This window comes from Tinamus guttatus, unplaced genomic scaffold, assembly GCF_059628265.1.
Source record: "Tinamus guttatus ecotype Peru unplaced genomic scaffold, ASM5962826v1 Tinamus_guttatus_pri_ptg000028l, whole genome shotgun sequence".
NCBI classification, from domain to species: domain Eukaryota; kingdom Metazoa; phylum Chordata; class Aves; order Tinamiformes; family Tinamidae; genus Tinamus; species Tinamus guttatus.
In genome coordinates, this window is record NW_028288562.1 from 2,695,977 (window position 1) to 2,723,798 (window position 27,822).

The window sequence follows — 27,822 nt, forward strand, 5'->3', positions numbered from 1 at the left end:
CAAAGGGAAAGAAAAGAAAATCAGACTTTCATGGTGTGGAGACAAGAGTGAAGAACTGAGTAGGGAGGAACAGGAGAACTGAGAAAAGATTTTCCATGAACAAGAAAGGAAGAGGCTGATAGAACAGAGAAGACTGACTTAGGGGGAAAAAAGTAATATGTTAAATGACTATTGGGATGAATATGAACATGGATGATAAGAAAAAAGCAGATAAAAATAGGAACATTGCCAAGTAATTTTTAAGGAGATGCATGTGATATTTGATCTGTTCATGACAGAATTGATACTGTTACCTAGTCCATCATTTTTACCTTGGCACAGCATCCATCTACAGTTTTAAAATGTTGCAGTATTTTAGGAGAATGGGTCTATTAAGCTGACCAGCCTTCCCTTAACCCAACACCAATGTATAATACTGTTGATCCTACTTTATCTACCTGTTGATATATCAAACTTTATCAGCATGCAAGGTTTGATTTTCTCTATGACGATATGATTTTTATAGCTAAAGCAACATTGCAAGGTTAGTTCCAACACATATGATTTTTCAGGAATACAGAAACTTCAGAGAGTATTTTAACAGATGCAAAAGAGAGAGTACTAAGAAGTTCTTGCATTTGTACTTCAGGCATTGTATGAAATCAGAGTTCTTTGCATGAGGGATTCTGCTGATCCACTAACTACGCCAGAAAACTTTTTCCTCTCCTCTCCTCTTTTTATAGGGACTATTACTCAGCTTTAATTCCGCTTTTTTTTTTTTTAAATTAATAAAGCAAAAGCTCTTCAGGAGATTTGAATGCTGGCTTACAATTCTATTAAATTGGGTTAAAAGGTGCAAAAATGCTGCTTATTTATAGTTTTAAATCAGCTCTTGTCTAATTCAGTACTTCGATTTATGTTTAATTTGTAGGGCTGGAGAAAAATGGTGCAAGTACAGTGTTCTTCTCAACATTGCTTTATGATTTTGAAAACATGCTTAATTCTGAGCCATGTTAAATCAGTTTCCACAGAACTCCTTTAAATACTCATAATTCCTTCTAAATTAATGACTACTGGAAATTACTTGGGCCAGAATCCTTAATTTCTGCATCCTCACTAGGAACTTGCATGAGAATTTCCCCTGCTTGTCTGTGCATATGTCTAGTTTCACACCAAGTTTCAAAGGGCCCAGTTGCCACGCCAGTGTAACAGGGTTTTCACTGCTTCCTTGCAGAATTCATGCGGAACCCATGCGTGGACGCCGGGTTGATCCCTCCTCTGGTGCAGCTCCTAAACTGCAAAGACCAGGAAGTTTTGCTTCAGACAGGACGTGCCCTGGGCAACATATGCTACGACAGCCGTAAGTGTTGAACTAAACCATATTTCGTAGAAGGCCTTGTAGGAGGAAAGGGACCATTTCAGCCATCTGTATGTTGCACTGAGTGTCACTTTCCTCTTTAAGGAGGATTAAAGACCTGAATGGCCAATTATTCTGAATTGATGGTAGCGTGGAGGGAGTCAGAAGGGGATGGCCGCATTTTATCGGGCTCCAAAGCCACGTACGTGACAGGAAGGGATGCCCAAGATGGCTTGCTGATTCTTAGCAGTTTTCAATAGCTCATCAGTTGCGCCCAGATTATACATTGATATGTTTGGGGGCCAGGGGTTATTCTGGGGAGTTGGGGGAGTTTTTCTTTTTACAATAAATTTTGTTTTGCCAAGCATTAGTGAATTGAAATGCAATCATGACTTTATGAGCAGATTCCATGCACACGTATATGCATGACCTGCAAAATCAAACCAATCGTTACAGTGCTTTGAAAATGCATTATTCCTTATTTTAAGTGTTTTGATAAAAATGGCACGTGATAAACACATACTGAAACAGAGGCAACAGGAATGTCTGCATTCCCATGAAGTAATGAGGTGGTCATGCTTGTCTGCAGATGAGAAGCAAGGTCAATTTCTAAAAGCATTTTATTATCTTGAGATCTTGTGCCTTATTTTACATGGCAAGAACTTTTCTTTCTGGTATGTGTCACATTTACTACAAGTTCTACTGTTCTGAATCCAGTCTGTGCAAGGGACTGAGTTATTAGCTTTCTTCCTTACTACTTTTTTCATACTAGCTTGGAAATTTACATTTTATGTTGTTTTAAAATTACTTTGTCTTGACCTCAGGGAAGTTAAGCAGACTTCCATGCTGGTATTTGCATGTACAGTGCTTGAGGATGATAATATTTAATTCTTTTGTTTAGGATTTTCTTTAAGGTGACCAATCAACTGAACACCTCCTTCCTCGTGGAAACGTCAAGAAGAAGCTGTTGAGCTTTCAATAACATGCTCTATTTACTAAGTTTTATTTCAGGATCATATATGATACAAGGCTTACTTCCAGGTGCCATCTGTTGACTGAAGAGTAAAATAATTATTCATGTCTATTCATTCTTGTTCAACTCACGTTGCTGCATGAAATATAATTAGGACATACAAAAAAAGTCCTGTAGTATCAGATATTGTGAGCTGCTGCTGGCTTGTACCGTGCAGGATTTATACAGTACAGAGAACCTATATTATCTGCTTTGGGTTGCCCTTTTTTGGATCAAAACTGGCAGTAATCAGATCTACAGTAGACAGTGATGTGTTCTGTATAGCAAATGTTGCTGCAGCCCTACAGGAAGACAGTCACTGCCCTCCCTGTACCTCTGAGGAAGATGGATAAACAAAGTGTTATAAAATGTCATTTAAATCAAGATTAGCATCTTAAATGTAAGTGTAACGGGCTTTTTGCAATCATTATTTACCATATCCATCCTATCATGCTTTATTCTGTATGTTATCTTAACATGAAATAATTCTGTAGTTATGTATCCTATCCTAGGATATTATATAAGGACAAATAATTTAAATTATAATTTAATACATTTTCTTTTATGACTGTTGTTTGCATTTATAGAAATGCACCAAAGTCTATAAAGAAATGCATTTGAAGCGCACCAAAGAGGATGTAGAGGCTAATATCACAAATGCTGTTATGTATAGATAAGTTTTTCTTTTCAAATTGAGATAAGGGCAGCTGTTACCTGTTTGATAACTGGCAATCATATACAAACCCCACATACCTCAGCAGCTATTTTACCACATGCAGGAGTGCTTTTCCATACAATTATACCATACAGTTATGAGGAAGGTCTGTAAGACACCCTAGCTAAATCAGTGCCAGGCTAACAATAGGAAATCAAGCCCACACTGAATAGCTCATAGCAGCATTTCTATTTATTGAAAGCCTTAATCAGAGTGCATTTCATTGCCCTTTTTCTAGAGGGAATCCTACATGGCACAGGACACTAATGAAATTTCCATCACTGAGAAACAACCCTTCATTTAGCACAGTTTATGAAAGCTGTGGGCCAAATGGCTCTTCCTCCAGGGAAAGCCCAAAGAAGACAGCCCACATAAATAATATAGAGCAATTCAGCCTAATCTTTTAGTTTTGGTTAAGAAAAAGCAGCACCCATTTCTCAAAGTTCACAATCCCAAAGTTGCTGTATGAAGGCAAGGCCATTTCCACATAAGTTCAGGAGCGAGAAACCCTAGAACGTTGCTCTGGAAAAGTAAATTCATTTCCCAGCTCCAGTGCTGGAAGCATTTTAACAGTCTTTGACAAGCAAAAAGAGAAATTACACTCTTGCCGGCCAGGGACCTTATCAAATAGATCATCTCCTTACAGAAAACAACAAAGAAACCTTTTGACTTACTGAGAGATTTTCTTCTCCATTAAGTTTGAGGTACAGGCACACAGTGTTACTATCTGGGTGCTCCTCAGTGCTAGGCTCCTAGAAGAATGCTGAATCACCTGTTTGAGCAAGGGAAGAAAAGACATAAGTTTAAATACTTTTTAAAAGTGATGAGGAGGAAAAATAGATCAGATTTATCCCCAGTACCTTTGACAGCATCTTTTTTCAAGTATTTCTTTTGTTGTAAAGAGAGCTGTTTTGTATGACTCTCTGAATGCCAAGAAGACAGGCAGATATATCTGCAAAGCAGAGTAGAAGGAAGCTTTGTTAGGACTGATGAGGTTCCTGGAGTTCCAGCCTCCCTCATGCACGCAGAAACGAAAGAACTGAGGCAACCAAAAAGATGTCAGGTGTAACTAGGTAATTCATCACAAGATGCAAATTTTTCAGTGCTGCCCTCCAATTTCAGAACAGTTGCATTCCCACGTGTGTTCCTGCGCGGCCCCCGAGCGCTCCTCCTGCTTTACCTAGCCATGCTACGTACAACGCCCAGCTTGCAGCCTAGGCAGCAAGTGCAAGGCAAAGAACGGAGCAGCGTCGGGACGTGTCACCTTCTCCCCCGCGGTGCCTGCACGGCCTGTGCGGAGCTTCCGATCCCCACACAGGAGATTCCACAATAGCCTCGCTCAGCGAGAGACTTTTGTCTGATCCCTATTACCAGACGCAGAGATTCCAGCCTACTCCCTCCTTTCAACTGCTAGCGGCTACTCTGCTTCTCATCAAAGCTCAAATGCTAGACATTGCCCACGAGACCGGTCTTTCTAGCCTGTCCAGTCTTTGCCAGCTTTTTCCCTCAATCCAATCAGAGCTACCCTTGTACTGCCCTTCTTCCCCAAACCAGTGCTGCTGCTTTAGTAAGGTTATTTATGGCTGGTGTCCAGTTACAGGTGTATAGGACATACCTTCAATTTTTTTCCCCTCTACTTTTGCCTGAATCTTATTCCAAATGCAACACTTAGATCTCTTTTCCGTTGGTCAGCAAAGGTTTTGCTTAACATAGCATGGTTCTTGCTGCAAAAAGCAATGTCTAAAATGAGAGCAGAGTGGCTAATTCAGCTGTAGCTAAAACACTTGACAGGACACAAAACCTGACCATAGCTAGTTTTCAGTTCTGCTCCGAGACAGGCCAGCTGGACAAACGTTAGTCAATAGTTTTCATGCAAGATGATGCTGTATTAAAACAGCAGTGTTTCCTTAGAAGATAATGCCCTCATAATGTTTATTTTTATCACCAAATTAGTTTTCAGATTGGTGATGTTTTCACCTTTAGTTTGATTTTATGCCAATCCAGTCCTTTGTTTCTTCAGCCACCAGCACAGGCACATGAGTCCATGTTCTCACCAACCATTCCTCATGATTTAAACAGCTGTATGTTAGAAAAGCAACTAAAACCACCGGCTCATTCTGTAGAGGCTCATTTATCTATGTTTGTTCATAGGCAATTTATTGGATCCTTTCTCCATTTCCCAAGCCATACAACTCTCTTTTTCTCTAGCCAGCCTCATCGCACTGATGGCAAGACTTCTCACTGAATTTCAGACAAGTGGCATTTACCTACAACCAGATCTCTGTTGATCCCATCCTTAACACCACACCAGGAACATTATACCACTTCTTCTTAAAAAGATCTCAGACGTGCTACAAATTCTCTTACAAGAGAAAGGCCAAGTATTAAATTAAGAAATTACTCACATCTACAGTTACATACATCTTCTCACTCTCAGGACATGAGATTAATTTCAGGAACTAAAGCAGCGAAGCAGATTCTTAGGAATGAAGCATATTAGAGACAAAAATCAAGTTCATTTTTCTTCAAAAGATGGCATGACCTTTCTCAGTACCATATGGAAAGCCAGCAGAATCCTAGGAACACAACTGGTGTTGATAATGGCAGGCTGCAAGCTAATCATTTTTGTGAAGGTCACCCTGATTCATGCAGCCCAGTAGCATCTTATGGCCATCTTTTGCTTTTCACCATTTTTGTAGGAACCAAGTGCAAATACCACCTATTAAGCTCTTTCCCAAGCAACATCATGAAAATTAGACAGGTTTCAATTTATTACTTGAAAACTGATTATTTGGAACAGATGGAAGAGAATTAACATTTTAGTTTGTATTGTTCGGCAATTTTGTGCTACTTTTAGATCTGTCCCAAAGTATGTCTGCATCTTAGAAGACGGGCATTTGTGACTTAAGGGTCCTTGATAATGCAGGGGTTTTGTTTCTTTGTTTTTTCCCCAAGCATCTGCAGTACAAGTATTGCCTCAGCTTGCAGGTGAGCACACACATGCCAAAACACATTTTCATAGTAATATTCAGTGCTCATCAACAGATTCTTAGGAAGCTGTTAAACACTGTTATTCTAATTTACTCATTTTATAGCTGGCCAAAATGGATTCAGAATGATGAAGGAATCGTCCTACTGCAACAGAAAGAGCCATTTGAGGAGGTGTTACAGAGAAAAAAAAATAAATCATGAATTTCTCATTCCTGGCCCTATTCGCACTCATGAAGTTCCACATTTTCAGTATTGGTCCTACTGACACAAGGGACAAACTTCTTGTGACTTAAGCCAAAATTTAACACCAGCTTACATGGGGAAAAGACTTTAAAAAAAAAAAAGAAAGAAATAGATTTTCAACTTTTATTCTTCCTTAAAATGAAGGTATGAAGCCTGTTTTTTTTTTTTGTTTCTTGTTTCAGAAAAGTAGGCATGAAGGGTACTGTTATTTTTTCAATGCGCACATTTTCTCTCCTTTTTTTTTAAGGAAGAATATTTGAATAAGTAGAAATAATAGAAACTCCAGTCAATATAGGTACCCAACAAATAAAATCTAACCAAGGAAGCCTGCATTTTTCTGATTCTTTACTTTGTTTCCCTCCAGCATTTCATTCACAGACTAAGTTCCTCTAGTGCTCGTGTTACAATAGGAGGAGCAGAGACACATACTTGTTTTATAATCAAAATAAAAGCCATGGGCAAGGAGGAGAGGAGAGAGAGAGGAAGAAAAAGTGTAAAAAAGGACAGGAGCTTTTCTAAGGTCTTGAAAAAGGTCATGAGCGGACTGAAAGAAACCCTGAATCTCAGCCTAGAAGCAAGAATTCAAAGTTTGGTTAAGGACACAGCTCTTTCCTCCCAATTCAAACAAAAGCAGGAAAGACAAAAACTTGAAATTCCCTGATCAAGACAAGAAGTGTAAACCACTCTCCATTGCAATGCAGCCTTCTTTGTCATATCTTTAATCTATTGATGCTGCCTTTGAAGGCATTTGGAATTGTGCAGATTTATTAACAGTGGCACTTTCTCACCTGTGGGCTTCAAGCAGTTCAGAAAACAAAGCTTGCTGGTTGCAAGTCTAGACATGACCAAAGTGTCCAACTTACATTACCTAATTTAGAAAAGTAGGCACTATATAATTAGACAGATCAGCTATCAGTATTAGCAAAGCCAGAAAACATCATCCAAATTGCCATGGAAAAGAGAGAGGAAAGGACCTGTTCCTATCTCTGCTAAGCCCTGCTTATTTGTGTGGGAAGTAAGAGCTTGTTATGCTTGCAACCATCATTGGCCTCCTTTTAGCTTTTTGTGTTAATACAGTCTAATTATACAACCAGGGCTTCTTAAAGGAGGGTGCAGAGGTAATTCTTTTGTGCTCGGATCTGCCTCCTCAGAACTGTGTAACACAGTGTGCCATGCTCAAGCCAAACCTGTTAGACGTTTTTATGATGGTTGCACAAGGGGTTCATTTTTACACAGTGTTTCATACACAGATTTTAGCTGGCAGACAACATGCAGACCTCCCGAGCTGGTGTTGGTGGTCTGAAGCTCCTTAATGTCCCAGCAAGGGAGCAGCACTCTGTTCAGCTGGAGGCTTTCCCACACCAATGGAGAGATGGTGCCCACCAGAGGAAACTGCAGCCTCCGTATTCGAGAAAAGACAGTGAGCGGATGCAGCCAAGAGCTGGGCCGCGTTCAGATGATGCCCCTGCCTGTGACCAAGCCATGCTCCATTCCCAGCCTTGTTCTCCGGCAGGTAGAGGCTGACAGAAAACATTACTGGGAGAAAATAATTGCAGTTAGTTGACGTACTCAGGCTGATTCTGCGGACGGTACGGCCTGCTGCAAACGCCCAGCCGGCAGCAGAGAAAAACTGCCTCGTGTCTTATTGGGCACTTGGGTGCCACAAGCCATTTTGTACTGGGTGAAATAAAAAAGAATGGGCTGGCCAATAAACATGGAGTGATATGTTTGACGGCAAGGGAATTGCCCTGGAGCTACATGGAGGGTTTTTTTTTTTTTTTTTTTTAAATCATCTGAAAAAGTAAGGACTTTTGCTTGTCTCTTGATCACACCATATATATATCAGAATGTGTTTTTTTTTTTTTTTTTGGTATTGCACAGTTCCTTTGCTATTCAATAGAATTCAGCAGTGGAAATTATGAATAATTACTATACTTTAAAACTAAAGTCTTCTCAAAATTCACCTGCCAATACTCTGAGTAGCAGTAATTTATATCTTGTTGCTGGAAAAAAAAAAAAAGACTCTTTTTTTTTGTTTGAAAACTCGTGCCCGTTAGTGGAATTTGACTGCAAGTGCAGTACTCAAATGTCTTGGGTAGTAAATTCATCTCCCCTTTTGTTTGATACCAAAAATACATAATTTTGTCTCAAACAGAAATTAGCAAGTTTTTTATCGAATTAAATTGTTGAGTTCAATCTGGCACGTTCTAAACCCTAAATGAAGGTGGACTTAGGGCTAGGGCTAAGGATAGTTGTCAGCCATTTAAGATGAAACCACTGCAAGAATGTTGTATTTCTCTCTGAAGCAAGTCTGACTAATCAAGAGCTTTTTTTTATTCATAAAGCAAAAATATTAAAACTCTTCTAATTGATTTTAATCAGTGAGCAAATACAAAAAAAAAAAAAAAACTATTTCAGGCAATTAAATTCCCATAGCTCCCAAAGGAAATAAATGAATTGAAAGGAAATTTAACACAAAACAGACTAGAGCTATCCCCAAATTTATCTTTCAGATCACTAAAAAAATGAGTCTCTAAATAAGGTGTTAATTTGCCTTATCTATCTCTCATCAACGAGTGCAAGACAACAAGGAAAAAGAGCAAACTAATAATAGCAGAATTGTATGAAATGTAGCTTCTTAAAAGTAAGGATAGCATAAAGCTGCTTTGCTTTAACAAGGATGTAGCTTGCAGTTTTGCAGTCAAAGATTAGACAGGGTCCAGAAGCCAATGATTTAAAGCATACAGGTTGATTCGAGCTCAAAAGTAGGATCAGGTGGTAAAACAGAATGGCAGTTTTGCATTACCGAGTTTAAGCTTTTCAGTCTCCAGATAGAGAAAAAAATAAAACCCCACACACACAAGTCAGATAAACCCTCTGTTAGTATAAATGGTAACGTTTCCCCTTATCTCACAGCGCAATTACCTCTGCTGCAGCCAGCTGGATGTCACAAAAGATTGTGACTTGAGGTGAAGAATGCAAGACAGTGTAAATCAGTGAAATCAAAGTAAAGATCTTTAAATTTGAAGCCCCCAAAATCACTTCCAAGTAATGCCACCAAAAAAAACCCTCTAGATAATTATCTAAGAAGCACAGATTTTTTTTGAAGGCTACATGTGTGATAAACATTAATATAATGTGGTAATTTGCGATTTCTGGTGCTTTTTAAAGGTTAAATCTATTTTCTGCATTTGAAGTCTGCAAACTGATATAGAGCTCCTACTGAGAAACGTAATTACGCATCAGACAGCATTGTGAGACAAATTTCACATTTCAGAATGGAAATATTGAGACAAAGAGTTTCAGGAAAGAAGTGTTGACACAGTAGCTGCACTGTGGGCATCATGATGTAAAGATATAAGATGCAAAGGTGACATGGAGAATTCATATCTCGCTTGGGAGGGGAAAAATAGAGGAGCTTTCAGTCACACAACTACATCACCATACTGAACATATTTTTCTGTAATTTTACTTAGCTAGCTAATAATCTTCTATCATCCTTATCATCTGAGTTTTAGACATCTACCTAATTTTATCAGACTGTGGTTAAATCATACACATACTGGAGTACTATGTATAACCTTGCAGGAGCAGGGTCACTTTAAACATTAAAATAACTTGCTTCAAAATTGTACTTCGACTCTTAGAGATGTCCAGGAGAAAAGTTTGGAATAAGGAATGAACCAGCGGAGTTCATTAAAAGCTGAGTAAGACCAGGTGGTTTCAGAATAGCTGAAATTAAGCTGCTTTTTGTCTCCAGATACACAACTCCCTAGCCTAACAAAACATGAACAAGAAATATTTTTGTCCCAATCAGTAAGAGACATATGCATCTGCCTTTTTAAATGGCATGTGGATTTACAGAGCTTAAATTCTGTATTAAAAGAAAGGCGCTGTACAAAATTACAAATGTAATACAGGTTTAGATTAAAGAGTATTTGGTGAATAACTCTCAAAAATATTTTGACATATACCTGTATTACGGCACAGCCCTTTGCCTGATGTAATTGTATTTCCAGATATATCCACCTTACAGTGGTGACAGAAATATTTTAAACCTATCTCATTAGCTGTATAATTCATAATCTTACAATATTTTCATTTTTTAAGCACTTGTTTTTTCCTGTTATCTTGCATAACTTCATGGTTTGCCTCAAGATTAGTAAACCGGGAAATAAAACTCAAGGGAAGGTGATGAGGACACATCTTAGGAAAGGCTTTAAACTTAAAAACTTAAGCTGCTCAAAATTCCTGCATTAGGACTTGGGGGAGTAGAACGTGAAACTAGCAAACTGCACCTGCATTGCAGCAGCTCCATCTAGAAGCATATTAATCACATAAGGACATATATTACATACTTGCTAACATAACCCTTGATCTAGTTATGCATAACTGCACTGTAGCTCTATGACCATTTCTGTTTGTATTTCTACCTAAAGTCTCTGACTGCCAGAGTACAAATTTTCCCAAGTACTTATCCTGTCCAAGAAGGACAGCAGCCAAACCACATTAACCCCTCCCATCACTGATTTCAGAGGAATAGCAAATGTTTATTTTAAAAGGTCACTGAAAAACAAACAAACACTTCAGCAGCTCCTGGGAAGCTGAGGCACTTTAAGCCCAGGAGTTGAGCGCTGCCGAAGCGCAGGGGGAGGCTGGACCGAGCGCGGGACGCGGCCGCGCGTGGCCGCGCTCTCTGACCGCGAGCGCGTTGGCGCCCGGCAAGCGCCGTGCGCGAGGGCTGATTCTTATGGACAGAGCAGGGGACGGGGAGCGGAGCGAGCACACGGAGCGCGCTGGGTCGGAAACGCGCGTTTGGCCTGGGGATGCGATGGGATGAGCTCAGAGGAGGTCGCCAGGGCCTTGGGGCACGTCCACCTACACCTGCTGCCCGCTTCTCTGTGGCCCTCTGCTAATTAGGCGAGCTGATACTCTCGAGTATGAGAGAAGGGCAGCAGGAAACCCTCATTATAGCTCCAGGAGGGGTGTGCTCTCCACCGAGCTGCCTAGGAGGGAGAAGCAGCTACAAGGGTGAGTGAGCTCCAACCCGTGAAAGAGCTGGAGCAACAAGTGTACTTCAAGCATCCAGGCTACTTGAATCTACCAGCCTATGGAGTCATGTCCAAGTTGAGCCCTTATATTCTGCCACCCATGTGGGAGGAATCCTAAAGTTCATTTTGCCTAGCTTTTTTAGCACACTGGATAGATAGACTATTAATTTGGAAGAGGTTTCTGAATCTTTATGCCTCCAGTTTGCTGTCTGTACAGTGGAAGCTTGATTATCTACCCAAGAAAAATACCTCACGGACAACAACTTGAGCATGCATTTGAAGTAAGAGGGACTACCAAGTACTTAAAGATATCACAGACTTTGGCATACAACTACTTTGACAAGCTAGAGAGAGAATGACAAGGGGTGTATGAGGCTGAATCTTTGTTCGTTCTTGGATAGTATCACACAGTTGTTTGCAGTGGAGTTGGGCTAAATACCATGGAGGCCAGGAACCCGGCTTATAACTGTTTGGTTTTTTGGTCCTCACTTCTGACCCCACACTCTACTTAATAATTTTCTGTGCTCACATATTCTATATGTGCTTTCATACCAAGTCATAGAAACAAATTGACATCTGTTCTTATCTGAGAGCTTAGTTTTTCTAATGGTTGTGGCTTGATTTCAATTGCTTTGTACCAGTTTGAGAACCACATGCAGCCTATCTGATTCAGAAGCAAAGTGATTCTGTCTCATTTTGCACATCTACTTTGACTCGCAAAGATACAAAATCATATATTTTGCCTGTTTTGTAATCCAGAAGACACTGTCTAAGAAAAAGACTATAAAGAACATGCACGAATACTGCAGCCAAGCTTGTTTTTCCTTCCTCTGCTCATCTGGTGAACCTAAAGACTGATTCTTAACAACTGACTGCATCATTTCACTTTATTAGGTAGGGCCCTCTTTCATTTCAGCATTTTGTCTGCATTTGTCATTATATCAGGGACGTGGGAGGTCTGTTTCTTTATATTTCCCCCCTTTCCACACTCCTTTCTTTACAGAGTCTAACCCTGAATTTGTTTGATTGAAAACAGATTTCAATTTCTATTTTTAAAAAAGAGTATACACATACCTTGCATGAGCCACAATCCTCTAATATCCTAACGGGGTAGAGGTAGAGACGGTCACGATAACGATGATGTTCTTCCTCTGCAGCAAGCCCCATTTCACTGTTACTCAGCAGAACCCTTATTACTGTGTTAGTAAATTTAAAAGTCCAGATCCACCAAAAATTTCCCTACCTCCTCCAGCTCCACCCAACAAATGATCTGAAGTCCAAGACCCCACAGAAGTAGCATTTAAAAGAATTGCAAGATACAAAACCTCTTTTTGTAGAGGTTTGGAACACTTTCTAGTGAGAGATAACACTATAAATGCAGACTGCTTTGGGTTTCACCCGGAGTATATCACAGAATGAGGAAAAACTCCATAGTTCAATTTCCAAGCATGGCCAGGGTTGGAGGGCAGGTGATAACAGCATGCTGAATAACACAGAAAGAGGAGGAGAACATCTGCTAGTGGGAAGTTAAGAAATTGGGGAGGGAGAAAATTTATATACGTGTATGTGTATATATAAGTGTATATATATATATTTTGTTTTGCTTTACAATGATTTTCACTTTATGGCTTCCCCCAATGATTTTATTTTCATCCTGATTTTTCAATTAATTTCCATCGTAGCTCATCTGGAGATCTCTCCTTTTGGAAGCCATGGAATTTAGGCTATTGACTGGTTCTTACTGCTGTTTGCCTGCGGAAAATGAAGCAGGCAATTTATTGATTGCTAAAGTAGAAGGCTAACTTGTCCTTTTTGCCACACACTGGTACTTGAAAAATCTGATTTCTTGTACAGAACAAGTTTCACACAAAGATCATGGTGCGTTATTTATAATAACCTCAGAGCATTGCAGTCTGATATAGATGAAGAGTGAATTTTCCTTTAGTCATACAGAAGCAATTCAAAAGTGGTATTAAATTTCAGGGAAATCAGTAGACGGGACGCGCTACGTGGTACAGTTCGGGACTGGTTTTATGCGCTGGTCCATTTGCAAGCAACCTGAGCAAGTTATTTTATTCCCTGTGTTTCAATTTCTCAATCTCATAATGGCAAGAATAAGTTACCTGCTCCACAAGGGTGGATGAACTAGGCTTTATAAACTGCTCCAAACTTTCCTCTGGCAAAATTCAGCGTCCACTCAGGATATTGTTTAACTTCTCCGCTCCGGTGGCTCTGCCTCAAACCCTGAACTTCTTTAAAAGGTATTAGTGCCAGACGGTTAATGCCTTTGCTTGTAGGTGGTTTCACTTTCCTAGCTCTGGTGCACTAAAACGTGGCCCTCAAGCAACCCTGTAGATGAATGCGACTGCACTGGAGGACTGACTGCGCTCTGCTTGAATGCTCATTTTGTATGATTACTGTTATTTTCGGGGCTCTGTGGTGGGGTTTTGGTTTCGTTTTTTACATGTGACTCTTTGTTTTACAGATGAGGGCAGGAACGCAGTTGACCATGCAGGTGGTGCACATATTGTAGTAGACCATATAAGGTCACTGTGCAGTAAAACAGATCCAGCCAGTGAGAAGCTCTTGACTGTCTTTTGTGGCATGCTGATGAACTATAGCAATGAGAATGGTAAACAACACCAAAAACTTCCTTTATGTCTATGAGGAGATCCACCCTGTCAGAAAAGCCTATAAAAATTAAAGGCAACCGTAGGTCTATGCTATAGAAAATAAAAGAAGTTATTTTAAAAAGGCTGAATATCTCAATTCACATGTACAATTTTCTGTTTCGGTAAAATTATGTTCCCCAAATATTAGATACTCTTCCTATAGTAATTCCATATAGCATATTGCATAAAGTTTTAAAATCAACATCTGGACTTCTGTGTCTAAAAACAATACATACCGATATATCATATGCCTTAAGAAAAACAGATTTATAGAGGCCTTTACTAGGAGGCTTAATTAAGTCTTCTCTTTTTCTTTAGGCATCAAACTAAATTTAATAGTATAACATTAATCTGCCTCAAGCAAGCAGTGCTGTTGTGTTGATTATTTGGGGTATATATATGCTAAACAGCTTTTTCTTAAATCATTTTCTTTTTGTGAAATGCATATAAAATTACATATTTTACTCTTCTAAGATAAATGGGAAGTAATTTGCTTATATATCTAATACTCTGCTATGTCTACAACGTACAAGTTTATGTTCTCTATCACATTAAATGGAGATGTTCAAGGGCTAAGATAAAAAGCAAGACAGTATCTTAAGTGAGAAACCATTGACCACTAAGAAAAAATGTGTTCTGCAATAGTTGCACAAATATACTAGTATTTTTGTCAGAAGGTTTGCTTCTACATGCGAGCATGGTAATATGCCAAGGCATATTTCAGTGTTCACAGTTTTCCAAGTCTTTGAAAATTTCAGTCCTTAAGAAAATCAGAAGAAATGAGGAAAGCTAAATAAAGGCTGCGCTCCTGCCTTGTAATGGCACGGATTTCAAATGTAGTGAGGTAATCACATTGTGTCTGTAGCCATGCCCCGTTCCTGGATTGCAGGGGTTTATCATGGGAAGAAATAACTTCTTTACTAGCCATTCACTATTTCCTTGCCATTCTCAATTATCACTCTCTATAACTCATTTTCCAAAGCTATATCTAAACTGCTCTGCTTTTCAGGATGGCCTCGAGGCTTAATTTTTTTTGGCCTTTGTCTGTTTCAATTTTTAATCTACTTCATCACGTCTTCTGCTATGGTTTCCTTGTGCATTTTCTGTGCCATCTCTCCAGAGCCCAGCTCTTAATTCTCCTTCTCCAGCTACAAATATCACTGTCATGTGTTTCTCATCTCTCTCTCCTTCTTGGATTCTTTCACTCTGCTCTTTTCCTGGCATCACCCAAGAATGCTTCTTTACAGTATTTCAGCCTTGTTCTCCAAGTAGCAGCTTTTTAGTTCCTTCATTTCATATCTTTTCCAGGGAGTGTCTTGCTTGATGTCTGCATGAGTGTCATAGTTAATTAAATGTTGCAGTATTATTCTGTATTTTCAATTTAAAAAAAAATGGAGCTGAATAGATTTTTCCACCTCTAAACTACCAGAGCCCCCTACGTTGATGAAGACTAATGACCATCCAGCATTTCTGGTAGTTCAAAACAGACCAGTGCAGAAGGGGAGCACGTGGATGTCTAGAGATACTCTGTCAGTTTTAGTCCAGTGACCAGGCTCCAGGAAAGCCTTCCCTAGGTAAACTCATGACATAAACCTCCAAAATAAACAGCTTCCATACAGCTTTGCTGTTATAAACGTTGAATAAATGATTCATTCCACCTAGTAAGAGAGCTTGAACTCTGTGTCAAGAACCACGAGTGCAACTGAAGCCCAGCTGTGCTCTAAAAATGCCACCCGTAGGCCATAGTAAGTTTGCAGAACATGACTATGTCAAATACCAGGACAAGAAAATCTCTTAATTCCGTATATTGCACCACCACATAAACATCTGAATAAGCTCAGTTCTTTCTCTGTTACAGCTAAGATCTCAGCTTGCCCCGACAGTTCGTTGCACCCACAGATTAGTAGACACCTTTTGAGGATTTACACACAAAAACAAAAATGATTCCATTTGACTTAGAGAGAAGATAAAATCTCCATTGGCTTTGCTTAAAGATGAAGAGTATAGGATTGCATCTTAAACTCTCAGATTGTCTTGTCTGTAGTTATGGGAAAAAAGCAAAGAAAAATAAAAGGTTATTGGAGATGAAAGCGGGAAACACTTTGGTCTGTGAAGCAACACTTCTACCTCCTGGTTTATTGCTTCTGTAATTCTTTCCTGCTTAGTGTGTCATGTTACAAAATTACAGGGGGGGACTTTGAAGATTTCTTTACTGCCACGCTCTTTCAAGTTGCGCTGGTTATCCCAATAAGGACAGTTACAGTGTATTTGGCTCTTAGTTACATTTATTTATTTGTAGACACCCTAATATTTTCTATTTCTTAGCAATTTATGAGCAGAGAGCATGTAAATTGTTGTATTTGATTCTAAACAGCTTGCTAGTCTCAGTCTGCTAATTGCCCTCATTTTCAAACAGCTACTGACTATTTTAACTACCTTATTTTTTAAACATGAGAGACTCATTCTTGAGTGCTTCAACTTTTGGAATTAGCGTAGTGCATCTACCATACGTGAATTTTACAAAGCTGGCAACTGAAGAGCAGCTACAAGCCATATTTTGTCTTTTGCTAAACGGAGCAAATTAATCTGGCATCCTTGTCTCTCTCACTGGTTCTAGATACTCAGCTTGCAATTGTAACGCCATTCATAATGTTGTCAAAGTCTGAAAACTAAGGTTCCTTTTCTGAAGTCCTCGTGCCATCTGCTTGTATCCTGGAATTACTCCTGCCTGCTGCCTCTCAGGTCTTCCTTTGCCTCCTTCGTAGCTCTGTCCTTTCTTTAGCTGCTACAGCCTTAACAGAAAGAACTCAGTTTGGGCACCTCTTGCAGTGCTTTCAAAATGACCACCCAAAAAAAAAAGTGTACTTTAATCAAGTTTAGTCAATTTTTAATTACTAGAATCAGAATTGTCTTTTGATGGAAGACAACCCTTTGTCCTCTGCCTAGGATATCCTGAGCATCTCTACCATAAGCATATTTTACCACCTGAACTCAATGGGACAAAAATAGCTCCTGCCTCCTTTACATTATTAGTTCTTAAAATGCCAAGTTTCAGATATGGCTGGGAGTAAAACCAACGTGTTGCACATGCTTGTGAAGGCTTTGCTCACAGCACAAGGTGAAAGCAGGAAGCCCCGACAAAAAATATAATAATTCTTTCTTTGTCAAGGCATGCAAACTATAGTGGGGGTACAAAGCAGCTGCATTTCAAGCAGCTGTTTTGGCACCTTTCAGTGGGTTCAGTGCACTAGATTTCTCGCCTCCTGATGTTGGTTATCGTTACATGTAATCACTGCAAACTATGATTCTGCTTAAGGGCGGGACACAAAGCAGGCTTAGATGAAGAGGGAAAAACTAATAACTAATAAAACTAATAATTATATGCAAGAACTCATTAAAAAGTCAGTGACATGGACAGTTATTCTGTGCAACTCAATCTTATGAGCTAAGACTATTTACAAGTTAATTGGATCAGTCTATACAGTAGTTAATTATCTCTTGAGACTTACCCAGCAAACTTGAAAAAGCACTTTAAAAAGTGGATAAATGGTGAAAGCATTAGACCAAAATAGCATATTAGGTAGCTGAATTGTATATAAAGAAATTACTGGATGCAATACGCATGTGCAAGAGTATATGCATACAGATAAGAATAATTCTGTTTACAGATACTTTCTCATTTCATGTTAAACTTCAATCTGTCAAGGTTGTCTTTCATTCAGTGCCTTTGTATAATATTCTGATATTAAATCATACAACTACCAAGCTTCTCTTAGTCTCACAAAACTCTTTCAGTGTGTGACAGGAATGAATGCTGGGGACTGCTTTGCATTGTTAACCATCTACAGAAGTTATGTCAATGTAGAGGAAATGAAAGGGAGATTTACGGTACCATTAGTGTGGTCTAATAGCAATCGATACTTCAATAATGCTTCCTTCTAAGACTTACCTTTGCTAATTCTCATGCTTGCCGTGGTTTTTGTTTCATTTACATCACAGCTAAAGATGTTTAGCATGCTTTCAGACCTAAATATACTTAAATGCAGAATAACATAGAGCATGTAAAAGTAGGTAAAACGTTTGAGTTTTATGATAGCGGGATAACCAGTATGATTGCTTATCTGTTGTATAGAGTTAATTTAGCCATGGCGATTGCAAGTAGGTTTTTCTGGGGTATGAAATGGGTTTATGCCACCAATCTGTACAAGACAGATTTTCCTTTAGTGACATAAACATTACTGATGAAACACTAAATTATTAGTTCTAGTTTTCTGAAGTTCTAGCAAAAAACGTGAACTAGCCTGAATTCGTATTTTAACGCAAATGCCCCAAGTAAAGTTCTCAATTTGGGATATTCTCCCCAGATCTTACTCTTTGGAGTTTCCATGTGTGTCACCGAAGGACATGGAGCCATTGAAATTCAAGTTTTAGGTAGGTAACTGTTTGTGCTGGCGCATGTATTGATTGCCTTTTATCTACCTGTGTATGCATCTGTGCAGCCTCCCAGTGCTTCCCTTCGCCCTTCCGAGAGGGCAGATTATCAGCAGAACATCCGATAGCAGTGGAAAATTCGGGCACGTTTCACGGGGGGTTGAAAGCCAGAAGTTTGGAAGCGGCATTCAGCTTTTGTCAGTGTTTTGCTCCCAGGCCGGCAGCGCTGCCGCTTCAGCGCGCAGTGCGGAGCCGCCCGGCCTCGGGGCTCAGCTTAGCGTGGACGCTTGTTCTCCTCCAGTTTGTCTCCTGCTCTAGCAGAGCCCTAACCCTTTATGCCTTGAAGGAACCCTTTATTCCAACATGCTCCAAGTTTCCTGCTCTGTGGTCTTCAACAGGAGAGCCCGAGAACTGCTTGACTGTTCAGAAGGCTGAACCACTTCTCGGCTTTTAATATTCTGTAGATCATAAGTGCTGCAGGTCTCCTGTCCAGTAAAAAGCCTAGTGCTCGAGTCCCCAGTCGATCATTTATCTCAGAGCATCCCCTAGGGGCACATTTTGGACAAGAGAATCTCATTCTTGAGGTTGCTAGATGCAACCGAAACCCAAGCACTGGCTATTCCCCTTCAGTTTCAGTTTTCTTTAGCAATAGCAGACAAAAAGAATTCCTGTAAAAAATGCAATTTTGCAAGCTTAACCATAAGAGAAATTACTTCTGCATTTGCTAAATGAAACAGGCTTACTTGTGGTAATGACCGACATAAATTACAAGTTCAGAATTTGTGTGGTAAGCCCAGGCTTAACTATAAATACAGCAAATAGCTGCTGGCAGGCCTTCATTTTTGAAGGCTTTACCTCCCATAATACAGCTTTAGCTTAGAGGGTGGTCCTAGCTTTGCAAAGGAGAAAATTTACCCTTCTGCTTACTGCAGTCAAGGCATCCAAACGGTGCCCAATTTTTACCGTGTTGGCAGTTCCCGTGAGCCTATGCTATAGCTCGGGTGCCATCCTTCTACCTAGGGAAATGAGGCTGGGATGGAGTCAGGTACAATACCTGACTTTTGATCCAAAAAGCAGTTATTCTTTCTTGGTACATTTTTTTTACTGCTTTAATTATGGGCATCATGCTCTCCTGAGCAATATTATCCTGCCATTTGGCTCTTAAGATACCCACTCCTTTCCAAAGGTAGATATGGGTTCCCCATTTTCACTTGTCTTTTCCTTGAGCGTTTTTTTTTTTCCATCTACTGTATTAAGACCAAAAAAAAAAAAAAAAACAGAAATGTTGCTCAAAATAAGGTGTTTGCTCCTGGTGTCAAAATGCTTTGCCAAATGGAGCCCATAGAGATTGCCTCTTTGTCCATACAATTGGATAAAGTGATTTTAGAGCGACTAAAGGCATCATCTAGCAACAAAGCAATTTCGTGCAACATAATTTTCCTTGGCATTTGTGGTTTGTTCCTGTACTCTCCATGACGACCATTTTTTTTCTTCAGAATTTTTAAGTGTCCGCAGGGGACGATCACAAATCAAGGAAAAAAACAAATTATTTACCAGTAACTTGAGTTCTCCTACACAGTCATTTTCTCCACAGAACCATTCCATCTTCCTCCCCCCCAGTTTGTCTAATAAAGCTTAGATTTTTACAGTGGGTTTGGAAAGAAGTAGGAGGGTGTAGCAGTGACTCACACATCTGCCAGAGGTAAAATGGCATTCAATGCATGCGCTAGTGCAATTTGTGCTTACCTAAAATTTGACAACTTCAACAGCTCTTTGACGTCTAAGATGGTGTTCTCAAAAATTTCTGTAAAGACCATGAATCTGTGGAAGAGAACCCCCCATGCCCTCCCCCCAAAAAGAAAATTCAGTTACTGGTAAGTAATGCAGTTTTATCTAAGATGTCAAGTCTTAAGGATTCCTGCTTATCTTCAATAACCTGCAATAAACATGCCATTTACTTATTTAGTGTACAAAAATGAGTATTGTAAAAATATTTTATATTGAATATAAAAAATATAATTAAGAACAGATTCTGGAATAAGTTATATGGAAATTTCAAACCCACCTGGCAGAATCTTGAAAGCACAGAGTTTTCCAGGGCTGCAAGATGGGACTAAATTTGCTAGGCCTAAGATGTTATATGGTTTTGTCTCCCTTTAAATATCTGCAATTCTTTATGGCCCTGATTCCACAGATGTAAAAACTCCAACCCTTTTCAGTTGCTCAGAACAATTCTGTACCAAAAGGAAACACTAAAATCCCCTATAGAGCTTGAGACAAATCTAAATGAAGTAATAAAAAGAATTCTCTTGAATTTGCAGGGCTTTGAATCCTACTGTTTTAAGACTACAGTATTTAAAAGTAGTTAAATTGCTTAGAAATAAAGGAAAGAAGATGCTTAGGGAAATTACTAAACAACATTTGATGTGTTTGTGTCTGCTTCATTCTCTTCAACTGTGAAAAAATGTTTTTCTTCTTTGCTATGTTATAGGTAAAATCTGCAAGAGAAAATATGGTTATAAATAATCTTTTTTAAAAAATCATGTTTCTGCCTAACCATCAAAGCATCTTTCTATTTGCAGACATCTAGGAGCAATAACTTTCTTACTTGTAAATACTATAAACTTTCATCCTATGCAAGAAATTATCAGAATGGCTTCTAAGGGCTTTTCCTAAACCTTCCATTTTTTTTGTCTTTATTAAACTTTCTTTTTTCTCAAGCTTCTCATAATCTACATTGTGACTTCCTGTGTTTATAAAACTTTTCATGTTTATTTCAGTGCCAGTTTATATTCATTCTACTTTTAATTTTCCAGTTTTGGTCTTTAAGGGAGAAATGTATTTAGAAACACACTCTCATAAAAATAAGGTTTTCACTGATGCAGTGTTGTTGATTACAGGCCACTAGTCTTGGTTAGCTCAAGATCAAACACAACGCACTGCAGAAACCCAATAACCACAAAATTACCAGATACTCCTTTATGACCAGATTGGGAGGGAAAATTCTTATTATATATTCTAAGAATATTTTATATATATATATATATATTCTTATTATAACCCAGAGCCAAATAAAGGTGGAATTGTGAGTCCACATCCCACATGTAGAGCAGACGAATGGAGGCAGCAGGCCTGTTAGTGCTGCTTAGGCTTGAAGCTGCTTTGTGTGTAAAATGCTCTTGTGTTTTTGCAAACACCAATCCTAACTCCTTGTACTTTCTTTTTATGTAGATACTCTGCAGTCTCAGCTTATCAATATGGGGGTTATCCCTACGCTAGTGAAATTGTTGGGTATCCATTGCCAAAACGCAGCTCTGACTGAGATGTGCCTTGTTGCTTTTGGCAACTTAGCAGAACTTGGTAAGTCCATGATATTAAACTCAGATTTACATCCAGGTTTCTTTCTTTTTTTTTTTTTTCCTTTCCTTTGAGTATTTTCAACATTTAGAGCGAGCAATTTGGTTTTTGTCCTTAAAAATCTGTAGGTGCCTCTCTTCTTTCTTTCACTATCTCCGATTTATTTGGGTACTTAGTACACTTTATGTTTTATGTTAATGCTCTTCAGCGCAACTAAGTGCATTTTAAATTATCTAAACAATATTTCCTGAGCTCTGATACTCACTGTGAATTATTTATTAATAATATAAATAATGTATCCCGGTGCATCTCCACAAAGTTACATCAGGACTGAATTCAGCTCATAGAAATCACTGAGCGAAACAGAGAGGCACAGTTCCTAAATCAGCTTTCAAAATATACTTTTTGATGTGCAGTTTAAATAGTTAACATGCTCTAGAGGAAATACTTGCTTGTATAAATCACAAATACTAAGATGTTGATATTATTTTCAACAAGTCCAGTTACGGCTTCATTTGAGTCCTTGGAAATGCACTAGTTTTCCCTGGAATTCCTCAAAGTGTAAACTTGCCTTGGAGTTATGATATAGCAGTTACAGTTATTTCCATGCATTTCTGAGAACGTTCAGCAGTTCAAAACAGGCAGCCCTCAAATCATTCAAAATTGTCACGGGGGTCATAGAGTAGGGAGACTACAATGTCCTCATCTAGTCTTTTCCTATGTGTAAAGCCTTTATTCTTTCCTTATTTCAGCACCTTTATCCTCTTCAGTCTAGTCTATGCAATGAAACAATAATAGAAATGGTCACTGCAACAGCACGAAATAAATTAATCTGTGGCAGATCCTCAAGACGGGCACTATGTCTTTTATCATGTCTGCACAGTGAAACCGTAATATGATTCATTAATGGAAACTCTAATGCTACCAAGAGGCAATTAAAACCACAAGGGTATTAAATGTAATCAGTCCTGTCACTGAGAACTGCATTTCCCTTCCCTCTTTGGGAGGATCCAGCTCTGTCCAGTGGAGTAATAAGAACTATGGAAAAGCAACTGAGCAGCAGCTCCTTCCTTGCCTGTTCCCATACATTGGGAAGATTCCTGTTCTTTAACACTGGCACAAAATTAATTTAACTTGCAATGCTTTTAATCTCCCTTAAGCAATAGATTAGTCAGTCACATTGTAACTTTAGTACAGTAATATTTTTTGCCTTGTAACTTTAGGGGATTTTATTGTCAGGCTGTCACATTTCATCACTTAGAAGAGACAACCGCGTTCCCTGGATCCCTTGAGAAGCAGAATATGAAACTCTTATTCTGTGTCAAAGCAGGACAAAATCTCAATAGAGTGAGTGATGGCCAGACTTTTAAAAACACTGGAAATGTATGAAAAAAAAATGTGCTTCCACTCTGCCACTCAGTCCTGCCTATTCAGAAAAACCAACAGCGGGAAGGACACCAAGTGGCCCAGGCGACCAGCTCAGGCTTTTCCCTGCTCCTTGGTCAGGCCCACACTAAAGCAGTCCCTGAGCACGCGGGAGCAGCAGAGCTGCTGGGAGGGTTTCCAGCCACGTGCGGCCTCGGGGGGTGAGGACTGTGGAGCAGCAGCCCTGCGCCTGCCCCCCGCGACGCCGCCGGGGCCGCTCGGGCCCCCTCAGGCCGCCCTCGCGAGAGCCACGCGCAGGTCTGCAGGAGCAGGTCACCAAATGCCACCGCCATGCGCAGCCTGCAAATATTGCAGCTTTCAGGGTGGCGCTCTCTAACGTCACTGTGGCTACAGCTGCTTGTACCTTCTCTTGGGAGAAAACAGCCCCATAGCCTTAATCATACACACATACACATGTATAATAGCTATAAACAGCCTGAATCATAATTAATTCCAGTCAGTACATTTACCTTAAAGTGGTAAGCATTTTTCCTTTCATTCAGTGACAAGCACAAGTATTGAAGCGTATTCTTCTTGTCTGTGAAAAGCACCATTAATCATCTCACTGAATAAACCTGGTAATAAAGAGAGAAAACAGTTCTTCCTTTGGATGTGGTTTGCTTACCTAATACTGAAATTTCTCTTCTGTTTAACAGAGTCAAGTAAAGAGCAGTTTGCTTACACAAACATTGCTGAAGAGCTTGTAAAACTCTTCAAGAAGCAAATAGAACATGATAAGAAAGAGATGATATTTGAAGTTCTGGCTCCCCTCGCAGAAAATGGTGAGAATCTGACCTTTTTCTTTACAGTATTTTCAATTGATTCCCTAACATGTACTTTGGTACTGCACACTAATTGGCCACCAAGTTTGGAAGCCCCCGTGGCCGACCTGACCCTTGTGACAGCAGTATCTTGTGCAGTGCATGTGTCTCAGTCACCTGAGGGAGGATGTGACGGTCACCAGAGCCACAGCCAGCAAAAGGCTGAGGCTGTTCCTACCTCTGCCTCACTGTCCACGGTCCCACTATATTTGACTTCCCTGGGTCTGCAGTGGGAATATTAATACCAGCTTTTTAGAGGTCCTTGCAAGATTCATCTGCGAAATGATGTGAAGATCAAAAATGCCCCGGAGTGCCTTTATATAATTATTATGGTACTATTATTATGGTATTATTATTATGTTAGGGTACTATATAATTACTATCATACCTATGCTTCATATTAATGCACACTAATAATGAAATGTTATTTTGTAGAACTATTAAGATCTGTGCTTTTCTCGGGCACCTTGTTTTTATCCTATGTTTTGAGAATGGACTATTTGCTTGAGAAGTCTTCTCTGAGCCTAAAACTGATCGTCACTCCTCAGAAGTAGCCAGAAAGTTCCTCTGTGTAGAGGACTGTTTCCCCTTAAAGCTCCCATGAGCTGCTCTCATAGTTCTGTAATGCCTGAAGAATGACAAAAGAGGCAGAGGAAATGGCTCCAGCTTCCACAGTGCATTGCAGTCCCAATAAATCAGCCACTTCTTCATTTTCTGGCATATTAGAACCACCAACAGTTTCATTTCCTATGGATTTTTTTTTTTTCGCTAGAGGTATTCTGATTGCATGGCTAAGATCAGGACGCTCTCTGCACTTACTGTTCATCGAGACATTGAATAAATTGTATCTGGGTCTTTGTTGGCATTTATTATTAGCCTCAGGAGATTTGAGCAGTAAATGAGAGCGATGTGTGCAGGATCATCCCTTTCGGATGAGCTCTTCCTCCCAGAATAATTCTATGTGGTCTGTATAACTTAGCATGCGAACTCAAAAGACACTGAAAAGGGGGAGTTACCAGGTGGACTCGGCCAAGACTGGGGAGGGAGGCAGCGCACCTGAGCACAGGGGACAGCTTAGGGCTTGGTGGCTCTACGCCTGGCCTTCGGCGCCGAGACAGCTGTGGAGGCAACAGAAGAGAATTACAGATCCTGAAGATTCACATTTCATCCTATTCTATTCTGTCTGTGTCCATCTCTTTTACATAATGTATAAACCAAGACAGATTGACTTTAGTTTTTAAAAATGTTAATGGCTATTTTTAGCAATGATTTTTTTTGTCTTTTATCATAAGTGGTATGTAAAAATGGGATTCCTTTCTCCAGTTCTAAGAATGTGTATTTTGCCAAAATACATTAGTGCATAAGTATATGATTGCTCTAAGATAGTCCCATCCTTTGAGATCAACAGAGATTTGACTACAATATTTCTTGAGTTTGACATATTTCAATTCAACACTTAATTGTTCTTAGGCTATGTTTTATAGTCATAATAAAATTTGATGGGTTTACTGCTGCTGAACATAACTCAACTGCTTGCATGTTAGGAGGCAGCCAGCTGAACTCTTTTGCTGGGAATTCAAGGCATCCTTGAAGCAGAATGAGTTTGGGTGCTGAGACTGCTGAGCTGCTTCTGGCTCTACGTAATTGGCAATAAGTCAACAGGGAAAAACATTTACATGAAGCATTTACCATCTGCTTTCTTTTTGTTAAGACACTCATACAGCAATCTGTATTTCACTTCCCAACATACCTACAACCTGGTATTTTGTAATAAAAAAATAGGGGAACACCGTATTCCTTAATGGAACGTAGTGTAAAAGCATATTTTTCAAGGTCTTGGCTGATCATTTTGCATCTTGTTGCAAAGTTGATGAATAGGTCAGCTGCTCTGAGAGAAGCAGTGAATTTCACTCAGACTAAAAAGCCACACAGAAACTCAGACACATCCTTCATGAGCCGTAGAACACTTCTCTTAACCCAAACACCACTTGTAAACTGTATGAGAAACACTTCCAAAGTTTTGGCTTTTAAAAATATTTCAACTTGGGCTAAACTACATATTGTTAAAACATCATTTTAAACACAAAAGAAACAATGGGAATTCATTTGTTTGGACATTTCTGAAGAGCTCATGACTCTGTTCTGTCTCATGAAAATACAAATACTACCAGCATCATTTTCACATAACAAGGAAACATCCTATAATTTTGGATGGAGACCAGCCTTTCCCATTTAACAAGAGGGAGCTTAGGAATGCAGAGAAGAGGTTCCCAGCTCCCGGGTCACAGGGAGAAATCTTAGAGAGAAGAACAAAAACCACCACTTCCAAATCCCCATCCTCCACCTGGATAACATTCACCCTCCTCCCTTGAACCTCCTTCCCAGTAACAAATAAAAAACGAGTTTTGCCTCACCAGTTTCCAGTGTTCTCCATCAGCACGACTTTCTCTCCCAACCCAATGCTTTGGATTTGGCGTGACACCACTCCTGCACATCCCAGGAAATCTTGGTGCTGCTGAAAGAAATGGGAGATGAGTTGTTCTGTTAAAATATCACCCAAAAGTTTTCTGTTTTGCACAAGCACATCTCAGGGAAGTCACTGGCTCTTCTGCACACAGAAATGGAGACCTTGAGCCTGTTCTGTAGTACAGTCAAGGCCTTGGGAAAGTCCTAGCATGGCAGAGCCCAAACCAGGCTGCTGTATGGGGGCTGAGATCAGTGTGCCCTATGTTTTCCATAAGGAAATTTTTCCATGAAGAAATCTCCTTTTGGAAAACTGAGGAGTGCTATGCCAAAGGGCTCAGCGTAGCTTTGGTGGGGAGAAGGAAAGGAAGTCCAGAGCTGGGGCAGGGCCTGCTGGATGAAAAACAGTGAAAACTGAGGCTGAGCAAAAAAAAAAGGCTGTGTCTTTTATCTACGCAAGCTGGGAGGGAAACCACAGTAAACCACTATTACTTTTCTCCATCTGTCTAGCACATGCATACAATCGTATTTAAAAAAAAAAATCACAGTTGTGACTCCTATATCCCTGATATTCTTCAGATGTCATTAAACTGCAGCTGGTGGAAGCGGGCTTGGTGGAGTGCTTGCTTGAGATTGTCCAGAAGACCGTGGACAGTGACAAAGAGGACGACATCGCAGAGCTTAAAACAGCTTCTGATCTTATGGTTTTATTATTGCTTGGAGGTGAGTACAGCAAATCATTACCTGCTGCAAAGCAATGGCAGATACCTGCGTGCCATTTGGCTGCTGCCTTTTAGTGTTTATATCAAACACATTTTAAATAACTTAAAGGACCTGACAGTGGGGGACAACAAATCATAAGCCAGATTTTGTATCTCATCCCATTGCAAACCTGGATGGATTGCAGTGAAGCCAGCAGAGCTTCATGGGTACTAACAGGAGACTTCTGCCTAACACGCGTTTCTTTGGCTCGCTGACTATCTGTGCCTTTCACCCCAGATGAATCCATGCAAAAGTTATTTGAAGGAGGAAAAGGCAGCGTGTTCCAGAGGGTACTGTCCTGGATCCCTTCCAACAGCCATCAACTGCAGCTGGCAGGAGCACTGGCTATTGCAAATTTTGCCAGAAATGGTAAGAACATGCCATAATAGCTTATGTCTGTGTGTGCGTGCCCTTCTTGCAGGCTGCCTCTGTACAACTACAAATTAGCAGCATGTGCTGTCGTCAGGCATTATTATTTAGCTGTACAGCAACTTGAGTATTATTACATTTAATTATCCTGAGAGGCATTGACTCTGCTTTTAA

General features: G+C 39.8%; 1 protein-coding gene across 4 annotated transcripts in view; it reads left to right on the forward strand.

The window, feature by feature from the left end:
• The window catches only part of RAP1GDS1 (Rap1 GTPase-GDP dissociation stimulator 1), a 78,536-nt gene that overhangs the window by 43,850 nt on the left and 6,864 nt on the right, over positions 1-27,822 (forward strand). For 3 of the 4 annotated variants that reach the window (XM_088529479.1, XM_088529483.1, XM_088529498.1), the window contains 6 exons: positions 1,214-1,339; positions 13,834-13,980; positions 21,683-21,811; positions 23,890-24,015; positions 27,097-27,240; positions 27,517-27,648. In XM_088529479.1, coding sequence (XP_088385605.1) covers positions 1,214-1,339; positions 13,834-13,980; positions 21,683-21,811; positions 23,890-24,015; positions 27,097-27,240; positions 27,517-27,648 — 804 coding nt within the window. The remainder of the gene's footprint in view (positions 1-1,213; positions 1,340-13,833; positions 13,981-21,682; positions 21,812-23,889; positions 24,016-27,096; positions 27,241-27,516; positions 27,649-27,822) is intronic. The other variant, XM_088529491.1, reaches the window with a different exon arrangement.